The 27,750-nt window shown below is 33.6% G+C and overlaps 3 protein-coding genes and 1 pseudogene across 3 annotated transcripts; 3 read left to right on the top strand and 1 right to left on the bottom strand.

Moving 5' to 3' along the window:
- Positions 1-427: 427 nt before the first annotated feature.
- Positions 428-3,809, bottom strand: LOC131182464 (receptor-like protein EIX2; annotated as a pseudogene).
- Positions 3,810-10,934: 7,125 nt separating this feature from the next.
- On the top strand, positions 10,935-12,191 carry LOC131182463 (F-box protein CPR1-like). Its single transcript, XM_058152016.1, has 2 exons — positions 10,935-11,295; positions 11,455-12,191. The coding sequence occupies exons 1-2, from the start codon at positions 10,935-10,937 to the stop codon at positions 12,189-12,191; spliced, it is 1,098 nt and encodes a 365-aa protein (XP_058007999.1).
- Positions 12,192-16,071: 3,880 nt separating this feature from the next.
- Positions 16,072-17,214, top strand: LOC131182461 (F-box protein CPR1-like). Its single transcript, XM_058152014.1, has one exon. It carries the CDS (start codon positions 16,072-16,074, stop codon positions 17,212-17,214), a length of 1,143 nt encoding a protein of 380 aa, XP_058007997.1.
- Positions 17,215-23,480: 6,266 nt separating this feature from the next.
- On the top strand, positions 23,481-27,432 carry LOC131182460 (uncharacterized). The gene is made up of 7 exons (XM_058152012.1): positions 23,481-23,923; positions 24,034-24,208; positions 24,303-24,538; positions 25,306-25,361; positions 26,404-26,444; positions 26,595-27,072; positions 27,176-27,432. The coding sequence occupies exons 1-7, from the start codon at positions 23,481-23,483 to the stop codon at positions 27,430-27,432; spliced, it is 1,686 nt and encodes a 561-aa protein (XP_058007995.1).
- The last annotated feature ends 318 nt before the right edge of the window (positions 27,433-27,750 follow it).

Raw genomic sequence — 27,750 nt, 5'->3', positions numbered from 1 at the left:
TAAGGCCAATGGCTGCTGTTGGAAGGATGAGAAAATGGTGAAAACATTTCAATTTTATATCGGAGGTAATGTTAGAGCAACAATTTGAAACAGTTTCTACTCAGAAATCAACCTTAAAAGAACAAACTCAAGAACTACAATCATCTCATAACCTTATGCATATTAAATTGAACTTTTCTCCTCTGTAGGTGCCTGCTTCCTTGCCATGAAGGAAGCAGGTTAATTCTCAGAATCTTTGAGACCCTTTTTTTATGTCAAGACTGTACTCTGAAAGATTGATGGGAATGCAGAAGCTAACCCATGTCTCATTTTATATATCTTTACAAGCCATTTATGTGAAAACAAGTGAATTTTTAACTTCAAACAACTTTAAACTGACAGCAGTGGCAAAATTTTATTTACAAGAACCTGGAAGAGGAAAGAGAACTCAGCAACTGCACAGAGTTCTTGTTCTTGTTGCTATTCTGCTTGATGCACTTGACAATCTGCGTACAATCCTATCCACAAGAGCAGATGCATTTGACAATCTGTTTACGATCCTATCCACAACAGCAAAGTAGACACCACCCCAAGATCTTCTCACTGCAAATAACAAATATGGAAGCAGTAAACCTGCTGCATATCCCAACCCAATGCTCAAGTAAAACCAGTTATCAATCAACCCATTATAGTCTGAATGGTTATGGTCCCTCCATTGTCAGAATTATTATTGTTATGCGAGCACTTCACAACAAGGGGATTTCCACATAGACATGGGTTCCCATCAAAGGAGGATTCATTAAAAGTTGACATCTGATTTGTATATGGGATTGCACCACATAAGTTGTTGTTGGACAAGTTCAAATATTCCAGAAACGTCAATGAAGAGAGGCTTGAAGGAATTGGACCTGAAAGATTATTGCCTGACAGATCAAGAGATAACAACTGATGAATGCTGTGTGGAATCTGGCCACTGATGTTGTTTCTTGACAGGTTCAAAACTAGAAGACCAACCAGGTTTGTTAGTTCTTCAGGAAGCTCACCATGTAGATTATTTCCAGAAAGATCTATGGTAGTCAGGAGTGAAAGAGTCTTGGAATAATTTTGATTTTGCCCATTTATGCTCGCAACTATGTTTTCTTGGCAGTAGCGCCTGTCAGGGTCTCCATATGTCAAATAATGGTTTACATGTTGTTGAGCCATGGCTTTAAAATCACCAAAGCTAGAAGGAATTCTGCCATTCAACTTGTTTCCTGCAAGATCCAGAACTTGTAGAGAACTCAAATTTGAATGTCTAGAGGGAATTTCTCCTGAAAAGGAATTTGACCTCAGGCTAAGTATTCTGATACGTGGAAAAGCTCCTCCTATCCATGACGGAATATTTCCTGTCAAACTGTTGTTTCCAAGGTCTAGAGTTTCTAATTCCTTCAATTCCTGGAGAGATGATGGGATTTCTCCTGAGAATCTGTTATTGCTGAGGTGAAGTATTTGAAGCCCATGAAGCCAACCAAAGGATTTTGAAATCTCACCAGACAAATTATTATTTTGAAAGTCTAGAACAGTGAGGTTAGAACAATTCCCTATATTCAAAGGAATGCTTCCTGTCAAACCATTCCTTGAAAGATCAACGATTTGAAGAGTCGATATCTCTCCAATGGAGGCTGGGACATGACCAGTCAGCTGGTTATTGGAAAGAGAGAGGAATTGCAAATGTGACAGGATTTTACCAATCTTGTTTGGGATAGAACCAGAGAATTGATTATTGGAAAGATCAAGCACTTGGATTGAGACATTTGGAAGAGGAAGAGGAAGAGGAATGGACCCTTGAAAGAGGTTGGAGCTCAAATCAACACTGGTTGCAGAGGGAGATATATTTAATGGATTTGGTAAATGACCCTTCAAGTGATTCAAAGAAACATTCAAATAACTTAGAGTGCTTGACATGTCCCAAAACCAGTTTGGAATAGAACCTGAAATACTAGCATTTGAGACATCTAGAATGACAATCTCTTTTTGAGATCTGAGCCAAGCAGGGAACGATGGACCTAGATTGCATGAACCCATAACCAAGGTACAAAGCTGAAATGGAGGGATCCAACTGGAATTGACTTTCAAGATGAAGGAGTTTCTCAAAAGAATCAATTGCTTCAATTTACTTAGGCCTGAAAAATGTGCTTCTGTGATAACACCGGCCAGTTGATTAATGGAAACATCAAGATGAGTCAATGCAGAGAGCTTTCCCAAGCCTTTTGGGAGACTACCATTTAGCTTATTTGATCCAAGTCTGAGTTCAGACAACTGCCGCAAATTTTCGAAAGAACGGGGGATGGGACCTTGAAGCAAGTTATAACTCAAATCGAGGACAACTAGATTTTTAAGATTGCCTATCCAATTTGGCAACTTACCAGTTAAATTGCTGTAACTGGATTTGAAGTTCTTCAAATTAGGCAAAGGACTTTTGGAAGGGCAGTTTGCTGTTTCTTCTTCAAGAAATTCTGGTAAACCTCCTGTCCGATTATTACAGGACAAATCAATAAATTGTAAGTTAGAAAGCCTACCAATGGAGCTTGGAATACTACCCTGAACATCATTTTTTGATAAATCAAGATAAATAAGAGAAGTTATATTTCCAAGGGCAGCAGGAATTCTTCCATGTAATTTGGTCATAGATAGATCAAGAACTTGTATTTTTCCCCACCTTCTTCTCAACAGTTGGAAGCAACTTGCAGAGAGATCTTGATTATAACCAAGATCCAATGATTGCAAATTTGGGAGTTCACTAAAACCGAGTGGAATCCTTCCATGTAGCCTGTTATAGCTGATATCAACTGAAACAAGGCTACTGATATTCACCAGCCAATTTGGAAACTTGGATTTGATGTAGTTGTTACTAAGGTTTAGGACAGCAAGTGAACTAAAATTGACCAAAGGAAGAGAATAGTTGAGACTGGATAAATGGCGTGAAGATAAATGCAACTCAGTCAAGAATGGAAGCTTGTTTAATGCATCAACCCATCCTACTCCTGCCTTTGAAAGATCTACACCATCCATGGCCAAATATTTTAATGACAGAAGACCACTCATCCATTCAAGATTATCAACATTTAAACTAGGAGAAGAGACATCAAGAAACTTCAAGCTAGAGAGGTTTCCAAGATTTGGAGGAATTGCACCACTAAACCCAGCATATGATAGGTTTAGATATTGCAAGTTCTCCAGGAAGGGTAAGAAATCAGGAATTGTGCCCGTGAATGAGTTAGAACTCAAGTCCAGATATGTCAAGGACTTGAGTTTTGTGAGTGAAGATCTAATCTCTCCGCTCAAGTTCAACAAACCTGACGTGCTGTGGAGATCAACTTTGGTTACAGCTCCAGTGATATTGTCACAAGCTATTCCAAACCATCGACAGCAGTTGCTTCCTTTCCATGAAGAGAGTTGTTTCTCAGAATTTTCAAGACCCTTTATAAAATCAAGAAGAGCTTCTCTGTCAGAAGTATGGCAGTCCACAACCTGAGCTTGTGCACAAAAAAAGAATTCTCCTCTTATCAAACAGTTGAGAAGAAGAACAATCCAAAGAAATGGAAACATCTCTATAAATTAATTGCAGAGAATTTGGATTTTTTTTCAAACAAAAATTACTTGTTGGAATACTGGAAATGGATCGAAGTATGAGCTTGTGCACAAAAAAAGAATTCTCCTCTTATCAAACAGATGAGAAGAAGAACAATCCAAAGAAATGGAAACATCTCTATAGATTAATTGCAGAGAATTTGGATTTTTTTCAAACAAAAATTACTTGTTAGAATACTGGAAATGGATCGACGTATCATTTTAAAGATGTATGTGAAAGGAAAATTGGAATCAATTATTATCTGTTGAACATTCCCACTCACTGGGAGACTTGAATCCTGCCAACCGCACTTTTCTTTCTCTGTAAATTTATCGAACCAAATATATATTCATGAACCAAATGGAGGGATTTAAAGTTGATTAAATGTATTAAATAATTTTTAACTCTTAATAATGGTTGTAGTGTGAATATAAACTTCAATCAACATAAAAATATAATAATATCATTAAAATTTTTTCATGAAAAATTAATATCATGAATTTGAAATTGAGTCAATAGTTAAAATTGTTAATAGCATAATTATAAAACAGTTTTATTATAATATTTGAAATTTAATATATGAATTATATTATAAATTCTGTTATTTATTTATTTAAAAAAATAATTGATGAACTTCTAGTAAAAATCCTTGTGGCTTTGGAAAATTTTAAAACACAAACGTTTTATGTCCAATGGTCCAACAGTTATATTATCATCATTGATTAACGATTAAAGTGTATTTATTGTATGTATAACAGTTGTATCTATTAGAATTAGATATTACATATTGAGAAAATAGAAAATTTAAAGAGCAAATATAAATGAAAGAGTCGTAATATTGATTTAATTTGATACCTAAAATAACTCGTATTGAGTTAAATATCAATTAATTGTGAAATAATAATTACGTGGTTGTATTTAAAGGAGAATTTTAGGATTACATATCTTATATCGAAAAAAAAAAGATAAATAATTTAATCAGCACTCTCAGAATTGCCATATTATTATAACAATAACCCTTTTTTTGATCTCATAATTTTATTTCAATGGTTTATTAATTATTTTTGATTGTGGATCAGTCTGCCACTATGAAATCCATTCCAAACCACTAGAGGGGTTTTCCAAAAATATCATAGGATGACTTTTTTCTTTTTGTTTTAACAAATGGTGTTTCTTATATAAGTCTAAACATGTATCTTTTATATTTAATTTCTATATTAGGAGAAATTATCAAAAAATACCATATGGTTTCACTCATTTTTACGTTTTAACTTTATGACAAAGTGGTACCATATAGTTTTGCACCGTTATCAAAACTTAACTTTTCGTCTCTCTTCCATTAGTTGCTATTGACGTGGACAATAATGATTGACGTAAACGGCTTTTAAGGGTTGACGTGGATTAAAATAATATTATTTAATAAAGTTATTTTATTTATAAATGAATAGAAATTAAGAAAAGAAAAGAAAAAGATTAAAAGTTGTTTGAACAACTAATTCAATCTCTAACCTTGATCAATTTCACACAATTGAGATTATTCACTCATAATTTGGATGAGAATGTTATTTGAGGAGAATAAACTTTTCTCAATTTCCTCTTTGGCTAGGCTAAATAAGATCACTTATTATTTTTTTTAACGTGAAAATATTAAAAAAAATAATATTAAAATTTTGAAAATTAAATAATATTATTTTAATCTACATCAACCACTAAAAGACGTCCATGTCGGTCAATAATGTCTACATCAATAGCAATTAATGGAAGAGAGACGGAAAGTTACATTTTGATAATAGTGCGAAACTATAAAATACTGCTTGAAGCGAAAATGAGGTAATTTACTCATTTAAAAATTGCCCTACTAATTCTAGATTAATAGATTTGTAACAAATTTATGATACTTAAAAGGTATAGTGGTAAAAGAAATTGAAATTTTTTGATTTTTTTAATAATTATTAAATACAAATTAAATCTACTAATCGAAGTGATGAATTAGTGAATTGAACTTTAAATCAATTTAAATTTATAATTAAACTAGATAAGAAAATATTCAATGTCACCCAGGCCATTCAATCAATTCGATTAATTAATAGAAGTAATTTTTTTTTAATATTTATAAGGAGAATTGAACTCAAAGGTTGAAAGTTATATGTTTTTTGTTTTAATATATATATATATATATTATTTTATATTAATATAATATATTTTATAAAGTAATATGTTTATTTATTTTTTAACATATCTTAATATTTAATAGATATTAAAAATATATTTACACATTTATAAATTTTTTTATGTATTATATTATTTGAATATTTTTATTTAAAATTTAAAAATAATATATAATTTAATAAATGTTAAATCATTGAGCTATCAACCCAATTCTTTTGTCGGATCAATTATCATATTCTTTTGTCGGATTAATTTTCATATCGAATTTAATAATTTTATTTTTTTATAATTGATATAACTCCTCAAAATATATATAATTAATTCAATAACTCAAGTTTTTAGATAGTCCATGAATCTAATGATATTTAATAGTTCAATCATGAGATTCATTCAATTAGTTCAATTACTGTAAGACCTACTCGATAAAATAAAAGAATCTTAATTAAAGATAAGCAATCTTGGTAGGATTGCCAAATATAACAATGCCTATAATTATGCACTATAAATAGAAATATAATCCTATAATTGTACTAACTAATAATATCCATATAATTACGTAGTTGACTTATCATAATCAACTATTGTTTACATCCTATGTAAAGAGATCATATCATCTATAGTGTTATGTTCTTTCTCCTTAATCAATCCAATATACTATTCACTCATATCGGCTCTAACTTAAGCGTCGGATGATCCTTACCAGGTCCATACCCGGTGAACTTATGACCCATTTATTTTCTGTTTTGCAAGTTCATATCCATAATAAATTTTCATGGACTGCAATAATAATTATAACTACAATTTGAAATTAGAGAAATCAATTATTAAAATTGGAGAGATAAACTGTTAAAAACATAATGTAAATTAATTTTAATAGTTAATTATCAATACAATAAATATTTGAAATTAAATTAACATTGCTAAAAAAATTAATTTTTTTTCCATTAAACTTAATTAAAATGATAAATCTTGGCCCTTACCTCTAAAAGTAGTCAAAATAGTCTTTTTTTTCCATAGTTAAAATAGTCTCTAAACCTCTAAAAGTTATAAGAGTAACATTTCATAAAACACTTTCTCAATATGTCGATAATATTTTAACTAAATTAAAATACTAAACGCTACATTATAAGTGATCACCAAATAGAGTTAAATTTTGTAATAATTTTAAGAAAAAAAGTAAATGCGTCTTACCTAATATGCACTAACTAGCTTCTGTGGAACAATAGAAATATGCTTTTCCACATTGATTTTTTTAATTATTCATTTGACAAAAACTGCAAGTAGTGCAGCAGGATGTGCACAAACCATAAGAATCATTTTCAATCAGGTCGACAATGGGGTCTCAAATCCACCATGTTCAAGAACCTCCAATGGGATCTCAATGTCATGGAAGCTTTCTGTTGCTAATTCCCCATCAAACTCTAACAATGTCTTCACCGAGATTGATGAAAACCAGCTCCCGGAAGATAGCTTTGGATCATTTGAAAAACCTAGGGAATTTGGAAGCGTGGAAAGGAGATGCCAATTTCAATTGAAAATAGTGTATTAGTTAGTTTGAACTCATTTAATTTTATAATTACACTATAAATTTTTATTAGCATTTGTTCTTATATTCACTTTAAAAATTTTATTTTTCTCTGATAATTTAAATAAATTATTTACATTAATTTTAATAAATTTAAAAATTATTTTTTATTAATTTTAATAAAATATTTGTATATAAAATACTTGTGTATTTAATTTTAAAATTAAATTAAATTATAATATAATTTAAATATATTTTGATAATATTATAATAAATGAATAATTTTCATTGATAAATAGTTATTAATAATAAAATTCATCTGAACAGGGCATTTAAAGACAGGCCTCAAACTGGATCGAGCCCATTATTATCCGTAGCTTTGTTTTGTGTTATGTCACCCAGAAAACATAGCAGACGCAGCAAGAGGAACAAATAGAAAACTGTCAGATCATCTTCCTCAAGATGTGATTACAGAAATTCTTTCAAGATTGAATAAAAATATTATTATTTTTATTTTTATTAAAAAATAATATGATAATTTGTAAATAATAAATTTAATTACAAAAACTCAAGGGGGATGATTGTCCAAGGATATATAAGAAGTACATTGTTAAGATCCTACGTTGGTTTAGGATAGGAGGTAACGTGCTTGGAATTCAACTAGAATTATATAAAATACACCAGGTAATGCCCAGGAAAGATGATGGAGTCACAATGGTCTCACTTAAGTATCACCTCCTTAGACAGCATTTTCTAGACATGCACTTCATACAATCCTAATAGAATCAAACCACTGGTAAGTACCGTCTTTCCATAACATTACCACGGTACTAAGGATTCATGGGACGAAGGTATAGATAGACAGGAGTCGCCACCCGAGTAATAACCGAGACATATTCAGTATTTCTTCCGAGGGTCATGGATGATAACTTACTCCTTGCAGAGTTTCCACAACCGTAATTACCATAGCCCAATGTCTAGGTTCAAGATAGTGAGTACGTAAGGGGAAGGTGTTAGGCACCCCTTACGCTTGGTCTAATCTCGTTAATTCGAGTGTCAGTCATCTACTAATGTTTCTAGAAGGCTTATTTATTATTCATCTATTAAATTTTATCCTAAAAATGTAATTATAATCCTACACACGCAAGTAAATCACAAAAGGATTGTTGTTCACAAACAATTTTCATGCACAAGTAATTTCTATCTATGGGGTTGCTAATTACTTAAATGATATTTACCAGAAGACTAAAATTAATTTATTATTAAGAATTTAATTTACAAACAAATTCAATTTCAAATAACCGTAAGTTTCTATTTCACCTAATTAATTAATTTTTCACTAAGTTACCCTAAGGATAATTAAACTAAATTAATTATGTACATGTTTAATTTATTCTAATATCACATAAGGCCCAAACAATTACAACCTAATAAAAATTTCTAACATACAAATTTACTTTACAATTACCAAGTATTAAATTAAATTTATTTTACATGCCAAAGTTAGTTTAATTTACAAATAAGATTAATTTTAATTTATAAAGTATTTATTTAAATTAATTATATGTAAAAGTCAGTTAAATTAAAAATAAAGTTAATTTTAATTTACTAAATAAAAATCCTATTATTACTACAATTTCATGTCAATGATTATTTTAAGAATTTAGAATCACTTACTTGTTAGTAATTGCAATTGTCATTGGGCAAGCTATCCTTAAAAAATGGTCTTCTCTTCTAGTATGACAATGATATCCCTGATTACTCTCGTTTAACTCCATATAAGCTCCACGCAAATGCCCTTTTTGGTACTTACCTTAGGGCTACTTACCAATTTGGTTTGTAATAAAAAATAAAAAAAATAAAGAAAATAAAGAAAATAAGAAAATACTTATAACAATTCACATTGGATTTTAACTGTAATCTCCTAAAGGGTTAAGATTCCTAATTAGTTACAACTACCTAAGGGTCCATGTCTTCTAACATATTCAAAACAATATCTTTTGAATTCATTATCTTATTTTGGGTTTCATTATCTTTTGAATTCACCAATATTAACTATTTTAGTAATTTTTAATTATTTTAATAGCTATAAGCTGTTAGATATTAATAGTTAGTGGTTAATTATTTATATAATGATTTAAAATAGAAATATTCAATAAAAATAACTGTTTAATTAACTGTTAAATGTAAAAATAGTAGTATTATCTTTTTTACCACAGTCAAAATAGTCTCTAAACCTCTAAAAGTTATAAGGGTAACAATTTCATAAAACACTTTCTCAGTATGTCGATAATGTTTTGACTAAATTAAAATACTAAACGCTACATTATAAGTGATCACCAAATAGAGTTAAATTTTATAATAATTTTAAGAAAAAAAGTAAATGCGTCTTACCTAATATGCACTAACTAGCTCCTGTGGAACAATAGAAATATGCTTTTCCACATTGATTTTTTTAATTATTCATTTGACAAAAACTGCAAGTAGTGCAGCAGGATGTGCACAAACCATAAGAATCATTTTCAATCAGGTCGACAATGGGGTCTCAAATCCACCATGTTCAAGAAGCTCCAATGGGATCTCAATGTCATGGAAGCTTTAATGTCTTCACCGATATTGATGAAAACCAGCTCCCGGAAGATAGCTTTGAATCATTTGAAAAACCTAGGGAATTTGGAAGCGTGGAAAGGGGATGGCAATTTCAATTGAAAATACTTTGAACTCATTTAATTTTATAATTACACTATAAATTTTTATTAGCATTTGTTCTTATATTCACTTTAAAAATTTTATTTTTCTCGGATAATTTAAATAAATTATTTACATTAATTTTAATAAATTTAAAATTATTTTTTTTATTAATTTTATAAAATATTTGTATATAAAATACTTGTGTATTTAATTTTAAAATTAAATGGCGAGCCTTAACATTTGATGACTTATCGACGCAAGGCATAGAGTTCAGATGTAATGCACAAGTCTCATAAATATTTTGCCATTTCTTGCTGTATCTCTTCACGAAAACATTTGCCTCTTTTTGCAGTCACAAAACACATCCGTCTACCCTTTTTTCCAAAAATGACTGAAATGGTTCTCTTCAATTCTGCTGGAGACATCATTAACAAACTGGATTCTATCTTTCTCCAAGAGATTTGGCTGTTGTGGGCTGTCAAGAATGAACTCGAGAAAGTCAAGAAAGGAGTCTCCTCAACCCATGCTGTTCTTCTTGATGCAGAGGAGAAGTCTGCCTTGAATAATGAGGTCAAGGACTGGCTCATAGAACTGAAAGAAGTTCTTTATGTTGCTGATGACTTGCTGGATGCTAAATTCTATAATATTTTTAAAATCAGCAAAAGAAATTTGAAAATAGATTTGGATTTGAAGACGAAAAATTTTGTGTAGAACGAAAGAGTAACTGCCTCTATTCCAGGATCGTCTATTGTTTATATACAAAGAAACAGACAGCTGGTGCCTAACTACATTGCCAGCTCGACGCTCTAGCTCAATAAACTGTTCCCGCCAATTCGATAAACTGAATGAGCTTGCTACTTCTCAGCAACCTCTTATCTGAGGCCCAGTATTTTTTTCAAAGCCAGTAGATCCATAGCTCAATAAAACAGAGCAGACGCAGCAAGAAGAACAAAAAGAAAAATGTCTGATCATCTTCCTCAAGAATTGCTCGCGGAAGTTTTGTCAAGATTGCCAGTTAAATCACTCCTCAAATGCAGATGCGTTTCCAAGACCTGGTACTCTTTGATCGCCGACCCTTCTTTCATAGCCCAACATCTCAAGAAAACCGCTGCAAGGAACAGTGGCCTACTTTTCTTTAGTTACAGCACCAGAGAACTTGTTTGGCCATTTAAAGAAAATGTGCGTTATTTGCTGTACCCAGATGAGTCTTTCCCTGCAAACCCTGTTGAAGAACTTGATTGCCCATTTAAAGGCATAAAGCGTTTTGTTAATATAGTGGGTTCTTGCAATGGGGTTTTTTGTCTATCTGATGATGTTTATGGCAAATACGCTGAGAAAGCTTTTTAATGGAACCCTAGTGTTAGAAAGATCGTTAACATTCCTTGTCCTAATTTTACGTTTACCTCATATGGACCCTATATACCCTCACTTGGGTTTGGCTTTGATTCCACTACTGATGATTATAAGCTTGTGAGAATAGTGTATTCGCATTTTATCTTTGATGAGATTCGGCCTTTTGTTGAGATATACAGTTTGAGAAGTAGGGGTTGGAGAAAGGTTAAAAAAGATCTGAAATATTTCATCACTGCGCGCTCATCGTCTGCTTTTCTGAATGGAGCTTGTCATTGGGTTGCCACCAAGCGAGGCAATGGGCCAGGTGTACGGGATGTGATTGTGTCGTTTTCTTTGGGAGAAGAGGTGTTTGGGGAAATGGAGGTACCAGATTGTTTGGTTATGAAATATCACTTTATGGATGTTGCAGTTTTTGGTGGATCACTTTTGCTGGTTGCTTCTTTTAAATTGACAGGAGAAGGCTGTTTTACAGTTTGGATGATGAAAGAATATGGCATTCCAGGATCTTGGACCAAACTTTTCAATATTTCACATTTGAAATGGATACGAAAGTTAGTTGCATTTAGGCAAAGTGGTAAGGTTCTATTGGCAAAATCATTTGGAGACCTAGTTTTCTATGATCCAAAGACAGAAGAAATCTTTGATACAAAAATTTGGGGCAATGCACAGTCCTTTTATTTGGATACTTTTGTGGAGAGTCTTGTTTTACTCGATGAAACAAATGAATTTACTGAAGTGGAAGCTTCTGAGGATAATAGCACAAATGAAATCTTGGAGGATGTTGCTTCTAGTTCTAATTCACAGCTAGTAATTGATGAAGCAATGAAGCAAATGGTCTCTTGTGCTAGTTTCGACCAGAAGTAGCAGTATCGTACATATTCTAGTCCTGATAATTGCATGTATGGATACTTGCATATATGAATAAATGTATCAGTCTGTAAAATTTTTGTCAAATTTTTTATTAGTTAGTGAATTTTAATACTAGTCAAATTACTATATAATCTCTCTATTTGAATAAAATTAATTTATTGGGCTATATCCTTTTAAAAATACAATATTATGAAAACATATTTCGGAATGAAAATGAAAATTTTGCTATATGAATACTAAATTTAATTTTTTTTAACAATTCAAGTATTTTCATTCAATTCTCTAAACATTATTTTTATGCATTTTCTATTGAGAAATGATTTTCCTGCATTGTCATCTTTATTCCTTGGAGATCTAAGACAACTTATTAATCTTTTTGCACATACAACTTATAGCATTTATCATAAGATAAAAAATAGAGACAGAATGAGAGAAGAAAAAAAAAGTGTGGTTACAGAGGGAAATAAACATGGGGGGAGAAAAACAAAGCAGGGTAAGAAAAAAATGAAGAGAAGATCAGGATGATTTGAATAAATAAATTAAAAAAAAAAACAAAGGAGCTAAAGTTTTAATGGAACCATATTCAACAGCCAAAGCAACCCTTCTGATGATTATCTTGGCTCTTATGAAAATGGTGATCTCTTGGCGTTTAGGGCTCCTTTTCTTTTGGTGCATCTTGGTGGCCCGGACACTATCATTGCTTTTTCTGCTGAGGATAACCAATTGTGGCTCAGGCACTCGCTTGCATTCATAACCAAGGCCGTTGCTACTGTTTAAGTGTTCATTAAAACACTTCCCAGAAACAGGGTTGTGATCCCAACAGTACTCCTGTTTCTGGCAGGGATAATCAAATATTTGGAGGGCACTACTTCTTTGTAGTTTGCGAGCAAGCATAAATTCAGAGATTCCATGCTCAAAAATCCGGATCCTGGTGTCAATTATGCCAAGCTTTCGGAGGTACATTAAGAGAAACCAGACGAAATCGGAAAAAAGAAAATGTCTGAACCTGAAGGAGAAACCGAGGTTACAGATATGCGTCAGGAAAAAAGAGGCTTAGACGATGTCAAAGTGGTGGAGGACGCTTGTGAGTTCTTCAAAATCTTCAAGGGACTGATTGTTGATCTCATCCTCAGCTCCAAGGAGCGCGATGAGAGCCGAAACTTTTTCAATAGCATATCTGCAGAAGATGCTCTCAAAGTAATAGCAGTAGAACTCAGCTTCTTCTATGAAGTTCTCTACACGAAAGTAGTCATTTTTCACTCAAAGTGGGCATGTTTTTCCGCTTCATATCATTTAGTTAAGTCGTGGTAGCCCTTGCCATCTTCCATTTCCAGGTAAAGAAGTATGCTTTTGACAAGTTTGATGTTGAGCTTACTTATTCTCTGCTGTTTGGTGCCATAGGACTCGATACATTATCATTCCTCATGGCCATTTTCTCAAACTGGACAGTGGTGACTGTCCTGGAGAAATTCACCTGGCCTAGAGAAAGATCACCTCATTGGGCATTGAATCTCTTCAGAATCTCTTCAGAAACTTCCTCAGTCTAAAGAAATCAAAGAAGGTTGACCTTGAACCAGACAAACATAAAAATTTGACAGCGCCCCTTCCTTTTCGCAGGTGGCCTGAATCTGTGTCTGGCCATAACTTGATAAGATACTGTTTCACAGAATGTCCAAGCAAGATCCATAATCTCAATCATTCCTATTTGGGAATTGATAAAATTTTTCGTCAATATGGCATCACCAACAATTTCTGTCAATGCATAAAGACTAGACCCAGAAAGTTCACTCAGTTATTGTGAATTGATAAGGCCATCCAGGGCCTGAATACTTTCAAGGATGGACTCATCGATCGTGTGGGCCTCAAGGATTTTCTGGATGAGATAACATGTGTTTCCAGCGAGCCACTGACAATGGAGCTCTGGGAATATATTTTCAGTGAGCTGCAAAAGAAATCTCGGTTGATAGATGATTCAGAAACTGTCAGGAAAATATTTTCAGCTAGAGGTGACTGGGTTCTTCAAACTAATTGTTTGGATAAACAAAGGAATGACGAGTTAATATCTTATGTTCTTGCTGTCCCTTATGACGAGAGCATCCTGATGTGGCACATTGCAACTGAGCTCTTGATCAATGATAAAAAGGAGAGGGAAAATCAGAGTGATGAAAAAGAATTCAGTAAGATTTTGTCAGATTACATGCTGTATCTTCTAATTATGCAGTCGACAATGATGGCTACTGTGGCAGGAATTTGTAAGGTAAGGTTTAAAGATACCTGTGCTGATGCTGAAAGATTTTTTAGAAAGAAAGGCATAAGATCATATAAACTAAAGAAAGCAAGTCAAATGATTCTTGAAGTGAATACAGAATTTCAGTCAACAGAAGTGAAGGGAGATGGAAGCAAATCTGTATTGTTCACTGCAAGTGCGTTAGCCAAAGAACTGAAAAAATTGAAATAACAGAAATGGAAGATACTGAGCAGTGTGTGGGTGGAGATGATGTCATATGCTGCAAATCATTGCACTGCGACTTCCCATGTTCGACAATTAACCAAAGGTGGAGAGCTTGTTACTTTTGTTTGGATATTGATGGTTCATTTTGGCATTGGAAATCAGTTCCAAGGTTCCTTTAGCATACTACGTCCTTAAGGGCAAATATAATCATCACGTTACCTTTGGGTTAGTAGTGATCCAAAAAACAAGCAAGTTGCATCAATTATCTGGGATTTTAATTTATGAAATTTTATGTTTTATTTTTTAATTTTTTTTTCTATTTTTTTTATTGTTTCTTAGTATGTGAAATTTGAACTCTGAGGATTATTGAGAAAAATGAATGGAAAATAAAAGAAAAGAAATGTAATTTCTCCCATTTTATTTTTCTTATTCAAATTCTTTTCATAAGGGTAAAGAACTATAACTCTATAATATTTTTAAAATCAGCAAAAGACATTTAAAAATGGAATCAAATTAAAAGGATGAGACTGAAACGTCCAATTCGTTAAACTGGATGGGTTTGCGACTTCCCAGCAAACTTTTATCTGAGGTCCACTATTTTTTTCAAATCCAGTAGATCCATGGCTCAATAAAACAGGGCAGACGCAGCAAGAAGAGCAGACCCTGCGTAAACAAATCGAGCCGAGCTGAGTTTTAAGGAGATTAGATTTAATTTATTAATTTTTTTTGAACTTGAGCTAAACTCGAGTCGAACTTGAATCTAATATTTATAAGCTTAAGTTTGAATTTTTAGAAAATGAGCTTTAAAGGAGCCGAGTCAAACCAAACTTTTTATTGAATTAAATCTTGAGTAGCTCAATTCATTTACAAAGTGAATTTTAATTTTATGGTTATGAAGTTCATATAAGCTAATTTCTATTTGTCTAATATAAAAAGTAACTTATTTTTCATAAAAAAATTAAATTTAAATTTCAAATAATTATATTTAATAAATACATTTTATATATTAATTTTAAACAATACCTACTTTTAGAAAAATTTTAAATAAAATAATAAATATTTATAATATAATAAAATACAATAATTAACATAAATATTTTTATATATGAGTTCGATTAAAACTCTATAAATATTATATTATATTTATAATATAATAAAATACAATAATTACCTCCAAACAATTTGTTTCGCTATTCCAGAATCTTCTATTGTTGATATACAAAGAAACAGACAGCTGGTGCCTAACTACATTGCCAGCTCGACGCTCTAGCGCAATAAACTGATCCCGCCAATTCGATAAACTGAATGAGCTTGCTACTTCTCAGCAACCTCTTATCTGAGGCCCAGTATATTTTTCAAAGCCAGCAACCTCTCATAGCTCAATAAAACAGAGCAGACGCAGCAAGAAGAACAAAAAGAAAAATGTCTGATCATCTTCCTCAAGAATTGCTCGCCGAAATTTTGTCAAGATTGCCAGTTAAATCACTCCTCAAATGCAGATGCGTTTCCAAGACCTGGTACTCTTTGATCACCGACCCTTCTTTCATAGCCCAACATCTCAAGAAAACCGCTGCAAGAAACAGTGGCCTACTATTCTTTAGGTACAGCACTAGAGAATTTGTTTGGCCATTTAAAGAAAATGTGCGTTATTTGCTATACCCCGATGAGTCTTTCCCTGCAAACCCTGTTGAAGAACTTGATTGCCCATTTAAAGGCATAAAGCGTTTAGCTAATATAGTGGGTTCTTGTAATGGGGTCTTTTGTCTATCTTATGATGTTTATGGCAAATACACTGAGAGAGCTGCTTTATGGAATCCTAGTGTTAGAAAGATCGTTAACATTCCTTGTCCTATTTTTACGTTTACCTCATATGGACCCTATATACCCTCACTTGGGTTTGGCTTTGATTCCACTACTGATGATTATAAGCTTGTGAGAATAGTGTGCTCGCATTTTAACTTTGGTGAGATTCGGCCTTTTGTTGAGATTTACAGTTTGAGAATTAGGGGTTGGAGAAAGGTTGATAATAATCTGAAATATGTCATCACTGCGCGCTCAACTTCTGCTTTTCTGAATGGAGCTTGTCATTGGGTTGCCGCTAAGCGAGGTTATGGGCATGGTGTATGCGATGCGATTGTGTCGTTTTCCTTGGGAGAAGAGGTGTTTGGAGAAATGGAGGTACCAGATTGTTTGGTTAAGAAATACCAGTTTGTGGATGTTGCAGTTTTTGATGGATCACTTCTGCTGGTTGCATCTTTTAAATTTTCTGGGGAAGGCTGTTTTACAGTTTGGATGATGAAAGAATATGGTGTTCCAGGATCTTGGACCAAACTTTTCGATATTCCTGATTTTGAATCACATTTGAAATGGATGCGAAAGTTAGTTGCATTTAGGCAAAGTGGTAAGGTTCTATTGGCAAAATTATTCGGACAGCTAGTTTTCTATGATCCAAAGACAGAAGAAATCTTTGATACAAAAATTCAGGGCAATGCACACTCCTTCTATTTGGATACTTTTGTGGAGAGTCTTGTTTTACTCAATGAAGCAAATGAAGATAGTAATTGATGAAGCAAATGGAGAATCAAAGGAAGAAGCACAGGGAGAGTCCATTTCTACACAATGAAGCAAATGGTCTTCTTGTGCTAGTTTCGACCAGAAGTAGCCGTATCGTACATATTTTAGTCCTGATAATTGCATATATAGATACTTGCACATATGAATAAATGTGTAATGTATAGATGCTTGCATATATGAATAAATGTGTCCATCTGCAAATTTTTTATTAAATTTTTTATTAATCAATAAATTTTAATATCAATCAAATTACTATACGATCTCTCTATTTTTAATAAAACTAATTAGTTGAACTATATTTTTTGAAAAATATAGTACTCAACTCAATTAAGCCTTTATTCCAAAAATTTGGGGTCGGCTATATGAATTCGCTTTCTCCACTCTAAACGATTTTGGGTTAAATCCTCAGAAATTTGTAATGCTTCTAGGTCATATTGTACTACTCTCCTCCAAGTCAATTTAGGTCTACCCCTTTTTTTCTTTCTATCCTCTAACCTAATGTGCTCTACTTGTCTAACTGGAGCCTCCGTATGTCTACGCTTCACATGACCAAACCACCTCAATCTCCCTTCTCTCAACTTATCCTCAATTGGTACCACTCCTACCTTTTCTCTAATACTCTCATTACGGACTTTATCTAGTCTAGTATGGCCACTCATCCACCTTAACATTCTCATCTCTGCAACTCTTATCTTAGACGCATACGACTCCTTCAATGCCCAACACTCACTACCATATAACATAGCCGGTCGTATGGCTGTACGGTAAAATTTTCCTTTCAACTTATTGGGAATCTTGCGATCACATAAAACTCCCGTGGCACGTCTCCACTTCAACCATCCGGCTTTAATCCTATGACTAACATCCTCCTCACATCCCCCATCTACTTGAAGGACTGAGCTGAGATATTTAAAGTGATTACTTTGGGACAGTACCACTCCATCCAAACTAACTCCTTCCCTATCACCAGTTTGGCCTTCACTGAACTTGCAATGCATGTATTCTATCTTCGTTCTACTTAACTTAAAGCCCTTTGACTCTAGAGTACTTCTCCAAAGCTCTAGCTTTCTATTGACTCCTTCTCGCGTCTCATCTATCAGAACAATATCATCCGCAAACATCATGCACCAAGGAATACTCTCTTGTATATGTTTCGTCAATTCATCTAAAACTAATGTAAAAAGGTAAGGGCTTATAGCTGATCCTTGGTGTAATCCAATTGAGATCGGAAAATCTCTTGTGTCCCCTCCCACTGTGCGCACAATAGTAGTTGCTCCTTCATACATATCTTTCAACACTTGTATGTACCTAATAGATACCCTCTTTTGTTCTAACACACTCCATAGGACATCTCTTGGAACACTATCATAAGCCTTCTCCAAATCAATAAAAACCATGTGTAGATCTTTCTTCACATCTCTATATTTCTCCATCAAGTTTCTAATGAGAAAGATCGCTTCCATAGTTGAACGACTGGGCATAAAGCCAAATTGATTGAGAGAGATAGAAGTATCACGACGTAGTTGATGCTCCACAACTCTCTCCCACAACTTCATAGTATAGCTCATGAGTTTAATTCCCCTATAGTTCGAGCAATTCTGTATGTTTCTCTTATTTTTAAAAATAGGTACTAAAATACTCCTTCTCCATTCATCAGGCATTTTCTTTGAGTTTAGAATCTTATTAAGTAATTTAGTTAACCATACCACTCCCATATCTCCCAAACACTTTCACACTTCAATTGGTATTCCATCGGGTCCACAGGCTTTACCAACTTTCATTTTCTTAAGTGCTTCCTTTACTTCTAAAGATCTAATCCTTCTAGTATAATTCACATTCTTTTCTATCGTTCTATAGTCTATATTCATACTATTACCATTTTGACTATTATTAAAGAGATCATTAAAATAATTTCTCCATCTTTCTTTAATGTCCTCAGCTTTCACCAACACTTTTCCTTCTTTATCCTTAATGCACCTAACTTGATTGAGATCTTGACATTTCCTTTCTCTCCTCCTTGTTAATCTATAAATATCTTTCTCCCCTTCTTTAGTTCCAAGTTTCTCATATAACTTTTCAAAGGCCTGTGCTCTTGCTTGACTAACTGCCTTTTTTGCCTCTTTCTTTGCTATCTTGTACTGTTCATATGCCTCATTATTATCGCATTTAGTTAATTTCTTATACCATTTTCTTTTTCTCTTCACTGCCTTTTATACTTCCTCATTACACCACCATCTCTCTTTTGAGGGTGGTCCATGTCCTTTAGACTCTCTAAGTACTTTTCTAGCTACTTCTCTAATTTTTGATGCCATATGTATCCACATATCATTGGCCTCCATATTCAGCGCCATGCTTGGACTCAAGAAGCTCATTTTTGAACTTCACTTGCTTTACTCTTTTGAACTCCCACCACTGTTTGAGCTATACTATTTCTTCTGACCTTACTTGAATTGTTCCTAAACTTGACATCCAAGACCACTAATCGATGTTGACTTGTTAAAGCCTCTCCTAGAATGACCTTGCAATCCTTGCATAGAGCACTATTTGTCTTCCTGGTTAAGAGGAAGTCGATTTGGCTTCTATGTTGCCCACTTTTGAAAGTCACTAAATGTTACTCTCTTTTTATAAAGTAGGTATTTGCTAGTATTAGGTCGTATGCCATAGCAAAATCCAGGATGCTTTTTCTCTCCTCATTTCGACTGCCAAAACCAAAACCTCCATGAACATTCTCATAGCCTTGCCTATCACTTCCTACATGTCCATTCAAATCTCCAACAATGAAAATATTCTCTTCATTTGGTATGCTTTACATTAAATCATCCATATCTTCCCAAAACCTTTGTTTACTCTCACTATGTAGTTCTATTTGTGGGGCATAAGTACAAACTACATTTATTATTTTTCCTTCTAGTACTAGCTTTACTAGTATAATTCTATCTCCTACTCTTTTCACAGCTATTACAGCGTCTTTTAATGTCCTATCTATGATTATGCCCACTCCATTCTTATTTCTCTCCTTTCCGGTAAACCACAGTTTGTACCCTGAATTACCCACTTCTTTGCTTTTCTCTCCTACCCATTTAGTCTCCTGAATGCAAGCAATATTCACCCTTCTCCTTTCCAAGGTATTCACAAGCTCTATTAATTTTTCTGTAAGTGATCCAACATTCCAAGTATCAACCCTGATCCTCCTCTTATCCTGTTCCTTCCTAATTGGTCTCCTTTTATGATATCTTCTATTATTTTCTATGTCTATCTTGTGTTATATTCCACTATCTGTTCTACTATCTATCCTATGGACTAACTTCTTTACCCACACCCGTCCATGATGTGGGAACCCTTGCTCACTTAACACCACACCCGGGCGCCGGCATGGCGCGTCGCTTTCGGTGAACGCCCTACACTCTTGCATATTTCTCACTACACCCGGGCTCCGATATAGCGTGTCGTTAGTAGAGGATGCCCCAACGTTTATATCATTTGAATCCATATCATAAGATGTGACGAAATTTTTAAGCTGATTGTTACCTACCGCAACCCTCCTCCTTTATCTAGGCTTTGGACCGGCTAAGCGCAAACTACTTAGGCGGAGTTTTTGAAAAATATAATATTATAAAAAATATATTTCTAAATGAAAATAAAAATTTTATTATATAAATATTAAATTTAAAATTTTTTAATAATTTAAATATTTTTATTTAATTCTCTAAATATTATTTTTATATTTTTTTTATTTGTGTGAATAATAATATTTATAATAAAATAAGCGTTGAAATTTGATGTAAAGACTAGAGTACTCTAGTTAGTCTAAGAAAAGAGAAATGGCAATATAACGACAATAATGAGGGGGGAGATATTTAAATAAGAATTAATTAAAAATAATAATAAAAACAAAACTTAAGAAAGATCTTCACAATTCACCATCGATTCTTTATTTTCTCATCCGCCTCTCTTCTCAGCCCTCACTCCAAACTTTGGCCCAGCAGCAGCAACCCTCACCCCGCAGTTCCTTCCTCCTTGGCATCGCCTCATCGCATCTTATCAGCTGCTGCTCCACCTCAGGTCATCGTCGTGGCATCCCCATCTCATGAAGGAATCGAGTTGTGACTTTATTGACTTAACACAAGAGAGAGAGAGAGAGAGAGAGAGAGAGAGAGAGAGAGAGAGAGAGAGAGAGAGAGAGAGAGATGTGGAATTAAGGATCGATAATAGGGAAAGAAGTGATCCAATCATTCTCCAACGTAGTAGAGAAGCAAAGCAAGGCAACTGTTTATTAGAGAAAAAGGAAAATCGAATATTTGGGAACAGAACTTGAAGGTTCCAAATTCATAAAGCTTCAATGAAATTCAACATGTGGAGGCTGCCATTAAGGTCTGTTAAGCCTCTTATTTTCATCACCATCACTAGATAGTCTATTTGTTGGAGATAAATGAAGCACACACACCAGCAGTAACCCGGTTATATTTCTTTCTTGTATTTTTCCCTTTTCATAATGTTGAAGCAATAGTTAAACTAGATTAGGTATTGATGCCTGAGTATAATAGCTCTGAATTAAATTAATAAGTCATTAGAATTGGTACTCATTGTTCCATGCTATTGAAACATTAAAGAGATGACGTGATTTGTGTCTAACTAATCAATCAATTGGTAGAGTATGAAATTTTAGTATGAGAAATTGGGGTTTGATGATTTTTTTTTTTAAAACAAAACTTGTTACTCTGCTGATAATGCAATATTTATTAATGACCTATATGTGAAGAGTTAGGCCAGGTGGAGGAATTTATGCATTAAAAGAAATTTTGAGGTGGAACAAGATTAATTTTCTAAGCTTGTTTAATCTGCCACTTCAAAAAAAAAAAATGATTTAACAACTACTTGCGTTTGTGTGTGTGTGTGTATTTCTAATTATTCCAATTCATTCAGCTTTGTATCTTTATAGGACCTTCAAGATTAAATACTTTAACAATTTAAATTTCATCTATTTGCTAAGCTCAACTAGGGGACTAGTGTCTTCCACTAGTGTCTTGTTTACGAGCTTACCTAAATTGTGTTTGCTAAAAATAGGTAAAATTTGTGTATTTAAATATAACAATAATCTGAGCCTTATTTCTCCAAGGGTAAGTGAAATGTAATTAAAATTTTATTCGCGAATATTGCTTTGTGATATTCTTTTTGGCTGTATATAAGAAATTCTAGTTAATTGAATGATAAATGAAATTCTTGACAGTGGGGTATTATTATAGTTGGTGTATATGTAATCATTCTGAATTTGGAGTCAAATATCTATTTTATTATTATTAAATCAACTTTGGCTGTGAGGTTGGAATTGAGGTTGATTAAATGACACACTACCATATTCATAATTTGGAAATTATGAAGTGGTGGGTCGAACCATATACTAATATTTCAGGTATTCTTTGTGATGCTATATTCTTTGTGATGCTAAAGGGGAAAATAAAATAAAATGAGTTAGAGAATGGATTTTATCTATCTATCTATCTCCATTCTCTATCTATCTATCTATGTATTATTATTATTATTATTATGTGTGTGAAACTTTGGATAGGCACCGGTCTCAATTGAAAATTGTTTGTTGAAATTTGTGTTTGACCGAGGGAAATGTCCATTTTACAACAAGGAAGATGTTGCTGAATTTTTGGCAAGAATTTGGAAATGGTTAAAAATTTTGTAGTAGAATTGATAATTAGAAAGTATAAAGTAGAAATGTCAATTATAAGCGATTTGAGAGCTACGTGGACCTGATCCTTCATGTTAAAATGAAGGTACGTAGGCAACCTTTGGGTGCGGTCCAATGTAGGTAAAATTTTATTCTCTTTGCTTTCAATGTCCCTCTTTCTAGTTCTCTAAATATTTGAATCTAAAAAAATATTTGTAAATATGATGTCTTAATATATAAATTGATTTATTAATATATTTAATTAGTCACTATAAAAAAAATTATGTTTATATGAGGTATTTATAGTTAGTTGATCAGTTATTTATAGAAAACTATAGTTTAGTTTCAGGTTTCTCATGTTTTAATTAGGAGAATGGGTGTGACACAACTTGTAGCATTTATCATAAGATAAAAAATAAAGATAGAATGAGAGAAGAAAAAAAAAAGTGGTGTTACAGAGGGAAATAAAGATGGAGGGAGAAAAACAAAGCAGGGTAAGAAAAAAATAAAGAGAAGATCAGGACGATTTGAATAAATAAATAAAAAAAAAAAACAAAGGAGCTAAAGTTTTAATGAAACCATGTTCAACAGCCAAAGCAACCCTTCTGATGATTATCTTTGCTCTTATGAAAATGGTGATCTCTTGGCGTTTTGGGCTCCTTTTCTTTTGGTGCATCTTGGTGGCCCAGACACTATCACTGCTTTTTCTGTTGAGGATAACCAATTGTGGCTTAGGCACTTGCTTGCGTTCATAACCCAGGCTGTTGCTACTGGTTATGTGTTCATCAAAACACTTCCCAGAAACAGGGTTATGATCCCAACAACGCTCCTGTTTATAGCAGGGATAATCAAATATTTGGAGCGCACTTCTTCTTTGTATTTTGCGAGCAAGGATAAATTCAGAGATTCCATGCTCAGAAATCCAGATCCTGGTGTCAATTATGCCAAGCTTTCGGAGGTACTTTCAGAGAAACCTAACGAAATCAGAAAAAAGAAATATCTGAACCTGAAGGAGAAACCGAGGTTATGGATATGCGTAAGGAAAAAAGAGGCTTAGACGATGTCAAAGTGGTGGAGGAGGCTTACGAGTTCTTCAAAATCTTCAAGAGACTTATTGTTGATCTCATCCTCAGCTTTAAGGAGCGCGATGAGAGCCGAAACTTTTTCAATAGCATATCTGCAGAAGATGCTTTCAAAGTAATAGTCGGAGAGCTCAACTTATTCTATGAAGTTCTCTACACGAGAGTAGTGATTGTTCACTCCAAGTGGGGCATGTTTTTCCGCTTCATATCATTTTGTTCAGTCGTGGTATCCCTTACTATCTTCCATTTCCAGGTAAAAAAGTATGCTTTCGACAAGTTTGGTGTTAAGCTTACTTATTTTCTGCTGTTTGGTGCCATAGGACTCGATATATTATCATTCTTCATGGCCATTTTCTCAAATCGATGGTGATCGCCTGGAGGAATTCACCAGGCCTAGAGAAAGATCACCTCATTGGGCATTGAATCTCTTCAGAATATCACCTCAATGGGCATTGAGTCTCTTCGGAAACTTCATCAGTCTAAAGAAATCAAAGAAGGTTGATCTTGAACCAGACAAACATACAACTTTGACTGCGCCGCTTCTTTTTCGCATGTGGTATGATTCTGTGTTTGGCCATAACTTGATAAGATACTGTTTCAAAAAATGTCCAAGCGAGATCCATAATCTCTATCTGTTAAAATTATGACTCAAAATCCTAGTAAGATTTGAAGAGACTTTTTCCTAATTTAAGTAGGAGAAATATTCCTCAATAGGATAGATGAATATTTCCTATATAAAGTAGAACTCTTATTTTAGTGTTATTCCTAAATTGAGTGAGACTCCTAATCAAATTAGGATTGAGGGAATTAGCACTATAAATAGGAGAATGGTGGAAAGGGTTATTTAACTTTCAGCTTATGAAGTGAGGCTGTCGCCCATTGTAGACAGGGGCTTTGCCAATTACTGAGGATTTAGCTCTGCCCATTGATGAGGGGCACTTGCCCATTTTAGTGAAGAGAGGTTTCGGCCTAAGGTGGAGAAATGACATAAAATTCAAGAGGAATGGATTCTTGTCCATTGATGAGAGGGCTCTAGCCCATGTAGTTGAAGACACTCTTTGTGGTGTAGTGTTGTAATAGTAAATATATTGGGTTATGTCTAGAGGAGACTGAGAGGGACTAATATATTTACTATAAGAAGTTTGATGTTGTATAATTTTTCTTGGGTGTAATTGGGTTTATGAGTAGTATAGCTTTAAGCTTGTAATGATGATTTATTACTATTGATAGTGGAAGATGGCATGCCCGTTGATGTAGCCCTATGTTGAGGGGGTGAACCACGTAAATATTGGTGTTTTGTGCATTTGCTTTATTTCTTTGCAGTTTACACGCTTCCGTGGTGCACAACAAATTGATATTAGAGCATGGGAATGATATTGGTGAGTTTGGTTGAAGGTGGAGTTGCTGCGACATGTAAAAGTCGCACAGGCAATAATGGTGATGATGAAGAGTTGAAATTGAAGTGGAGCTCTTGATGCAAAATCGATAAGATTGATTACGTGAAAATTTTTTGAAGAAAGAAGCAAGTTACATCCAAGATGAAGATCGGAGAGATTGATGATTTGAAGGGTTCAAGTTCAAGCATAGAGATGTGATGATTGAAGGCACCCAAGAATTTGAGGTATGCAATGGTTAATGGATTTTGAGTCAATGTGGAGATTGTTAGAATTATGACTCAAAATCCTAGTAACATCTGAAGAGACCTTTTCCTAATTTGAGTAGAAGAAATATTCCTTAATAGGATAGAGGAATATTTCCTATATAAAGTAGAATTCTTATTTTAGTGTTATTCCTAAATTGAGTAGGACTCCTAATCAGATTAGAATTGAGAGAATTAACACTATAAATAGATCCTAGTAACATCTGAAGAGACCTTTTCCTAATTTGAGTAGGAGAAATATTCCTCAATAGGATAGAGGAATATTTCTTATATAAAGTAGAACTCTTATTTTAGTATTATTCTTAAATTGAGTAGGACTTCTAATGATATTAGAATTGAGAGATTTAACACTATAAATAGGAGAATAGTGGAAAAGATTATTTGGCTTTCAGCTCATGGAGTGAGGCTGTTGCCCATTGTAGAGAGGGGCCTTGCTAATTACTGAGGATTTGACTCTGCCCATTTATGAGGGGCACTTGTCTATTGCAGTAAAGAGAGACTTTGGCCTAATGTGGAGAAAGGACATAGAATTTAAGAGGAAGGGATTCTTGAGAGGGCTTTAGCCCATATAGTTGAAGGTATCCTTTATGATGTAGTGTTGTAATAGTAAATATATTTGGTTATGTCTAGAAGAGATTGAGAGGGACTGACTAATATATTTACTATAAGCAGTTTGATGTTGTATGATTTCTCTTGAGTGTAATTGGGTTTATGAGTAGTATAGTTTTGAGTTTGTAATGATGATTTATTACTATTGATAGTGAAAGATGGCATACCCGTTGATGTAGCTCGAGTGAACTACGTAAATATTAATATTTTGTGTATTTATTTTATTTTTTTTACAGTTTACACGTTTTTGCGTTGCACAAAACAATCATTCCTATTTGGGAATTGGTAAAAGTTTTCATCAATGTGGCATCACCAACAATTTCTGTCTGTGCATAAAGACTAGACCAAAAAGGTCACTCGGTTTTCGTGCATTGATAAAGCCATCCAGTGCCTGAATGCTTCCAAGGATCGACTCATTGATCTTGTGGGCCTCAAGGATTTTCTGGATGAGATAACGTATGTTTCCAGCGAGCCACTGACAATGGAGCTCTGTGAATATATTTTCGGTGAGCTGCAAAAGAGATCTCGGTTGATAGATGATGCAGAAACTGTCAGGAAAATATGTTCGGCTACAGGTGACTGGGTTCTTCAAAATAATGGTTTGGATAAACAAAGGAGTGACGAGTTAATATCTTATGTTCTTGCTGTCCCTTATGATGAGAGCATCCTGATGTGGCACATTGCAACTGAGCTCTTGATCAATGATAAAAAGGAGAGAGAAAATAAGAGTAATGAAAAAGAATTCAGTAAAATTTTGTCAGATTACATGCTGTATCTTTTCATTATGCAGTCGACAATGATGGCTACTGTGGCAGGAATTTGTAAGGTAAGGTTTAAAGATACCTGTGCTGATGCTGAAAGATTTTTTAGAAAGAGGCATAAGATTATATTAACTAAAGAAAGTATGTCAAATGATTCCTGAAGTGAATACAGAGTTTAAGGCAACAGAAGTGAAGGGAGATGGAAGCAAATCTGTATTGTTCGCTGCAAGTATGTTAGCCAAAGAGCTGAAAAAATTGAAAGAACAGAAATGGAAGATACTGAGCAGTGTGTGGGTGGAGATGATGTCATATGCTGCAAATCATTGCACTGCAACTTCCCATGATCGAAGGTGGAGAACTTGTTACTTTTGTTTGGCTACTGATGGCTCATTTTGGGATTGGAAATCAATTCCAAGGTAACGTAAGCTTACTGCGTCTTTAACGACAAATATAATCATAGCGTTACCTTGGGGGTAGTAGTGATCCAAAAGACAAGCAAGTTGTATCAATTATCTGGGATTTTAGTTAATGAAATTTGATGTTTTATTATTATTTTTTTTCTATTTTATTCTTGTTTCTTAGCATGTGAAATTTGAACTCTATGGATTCAGAAAAATGAATGGAAAGTAAAAGAAAAGAGATCTAATTTCTCCCCTGTTATTTTTCTTATTCAAATTCTTTTCATAAGGGAAAAGAACTAAATTCCATTATATTTTTAAAATCAATAAAAGAAATTTG

Source organism: Hevea brasiliensis, chromosome 8 (genome assembly GCF_030052815.1).
Source record: "Hevea brasiliensis isolate MT/VB/25A 57/8 chromosome 8, ASM3005281v1, whole genome shotgun sequence".
NCBI lineage: Eukaryota > Viridiplantae > Streptophyta > Magnoliopsida > Malpighiales > Euphorbiaceae > Hevea > Hevea brasiliensis.
This window is presented reverse-complemented; position numbering and strand designations above follow the sequence as displayed.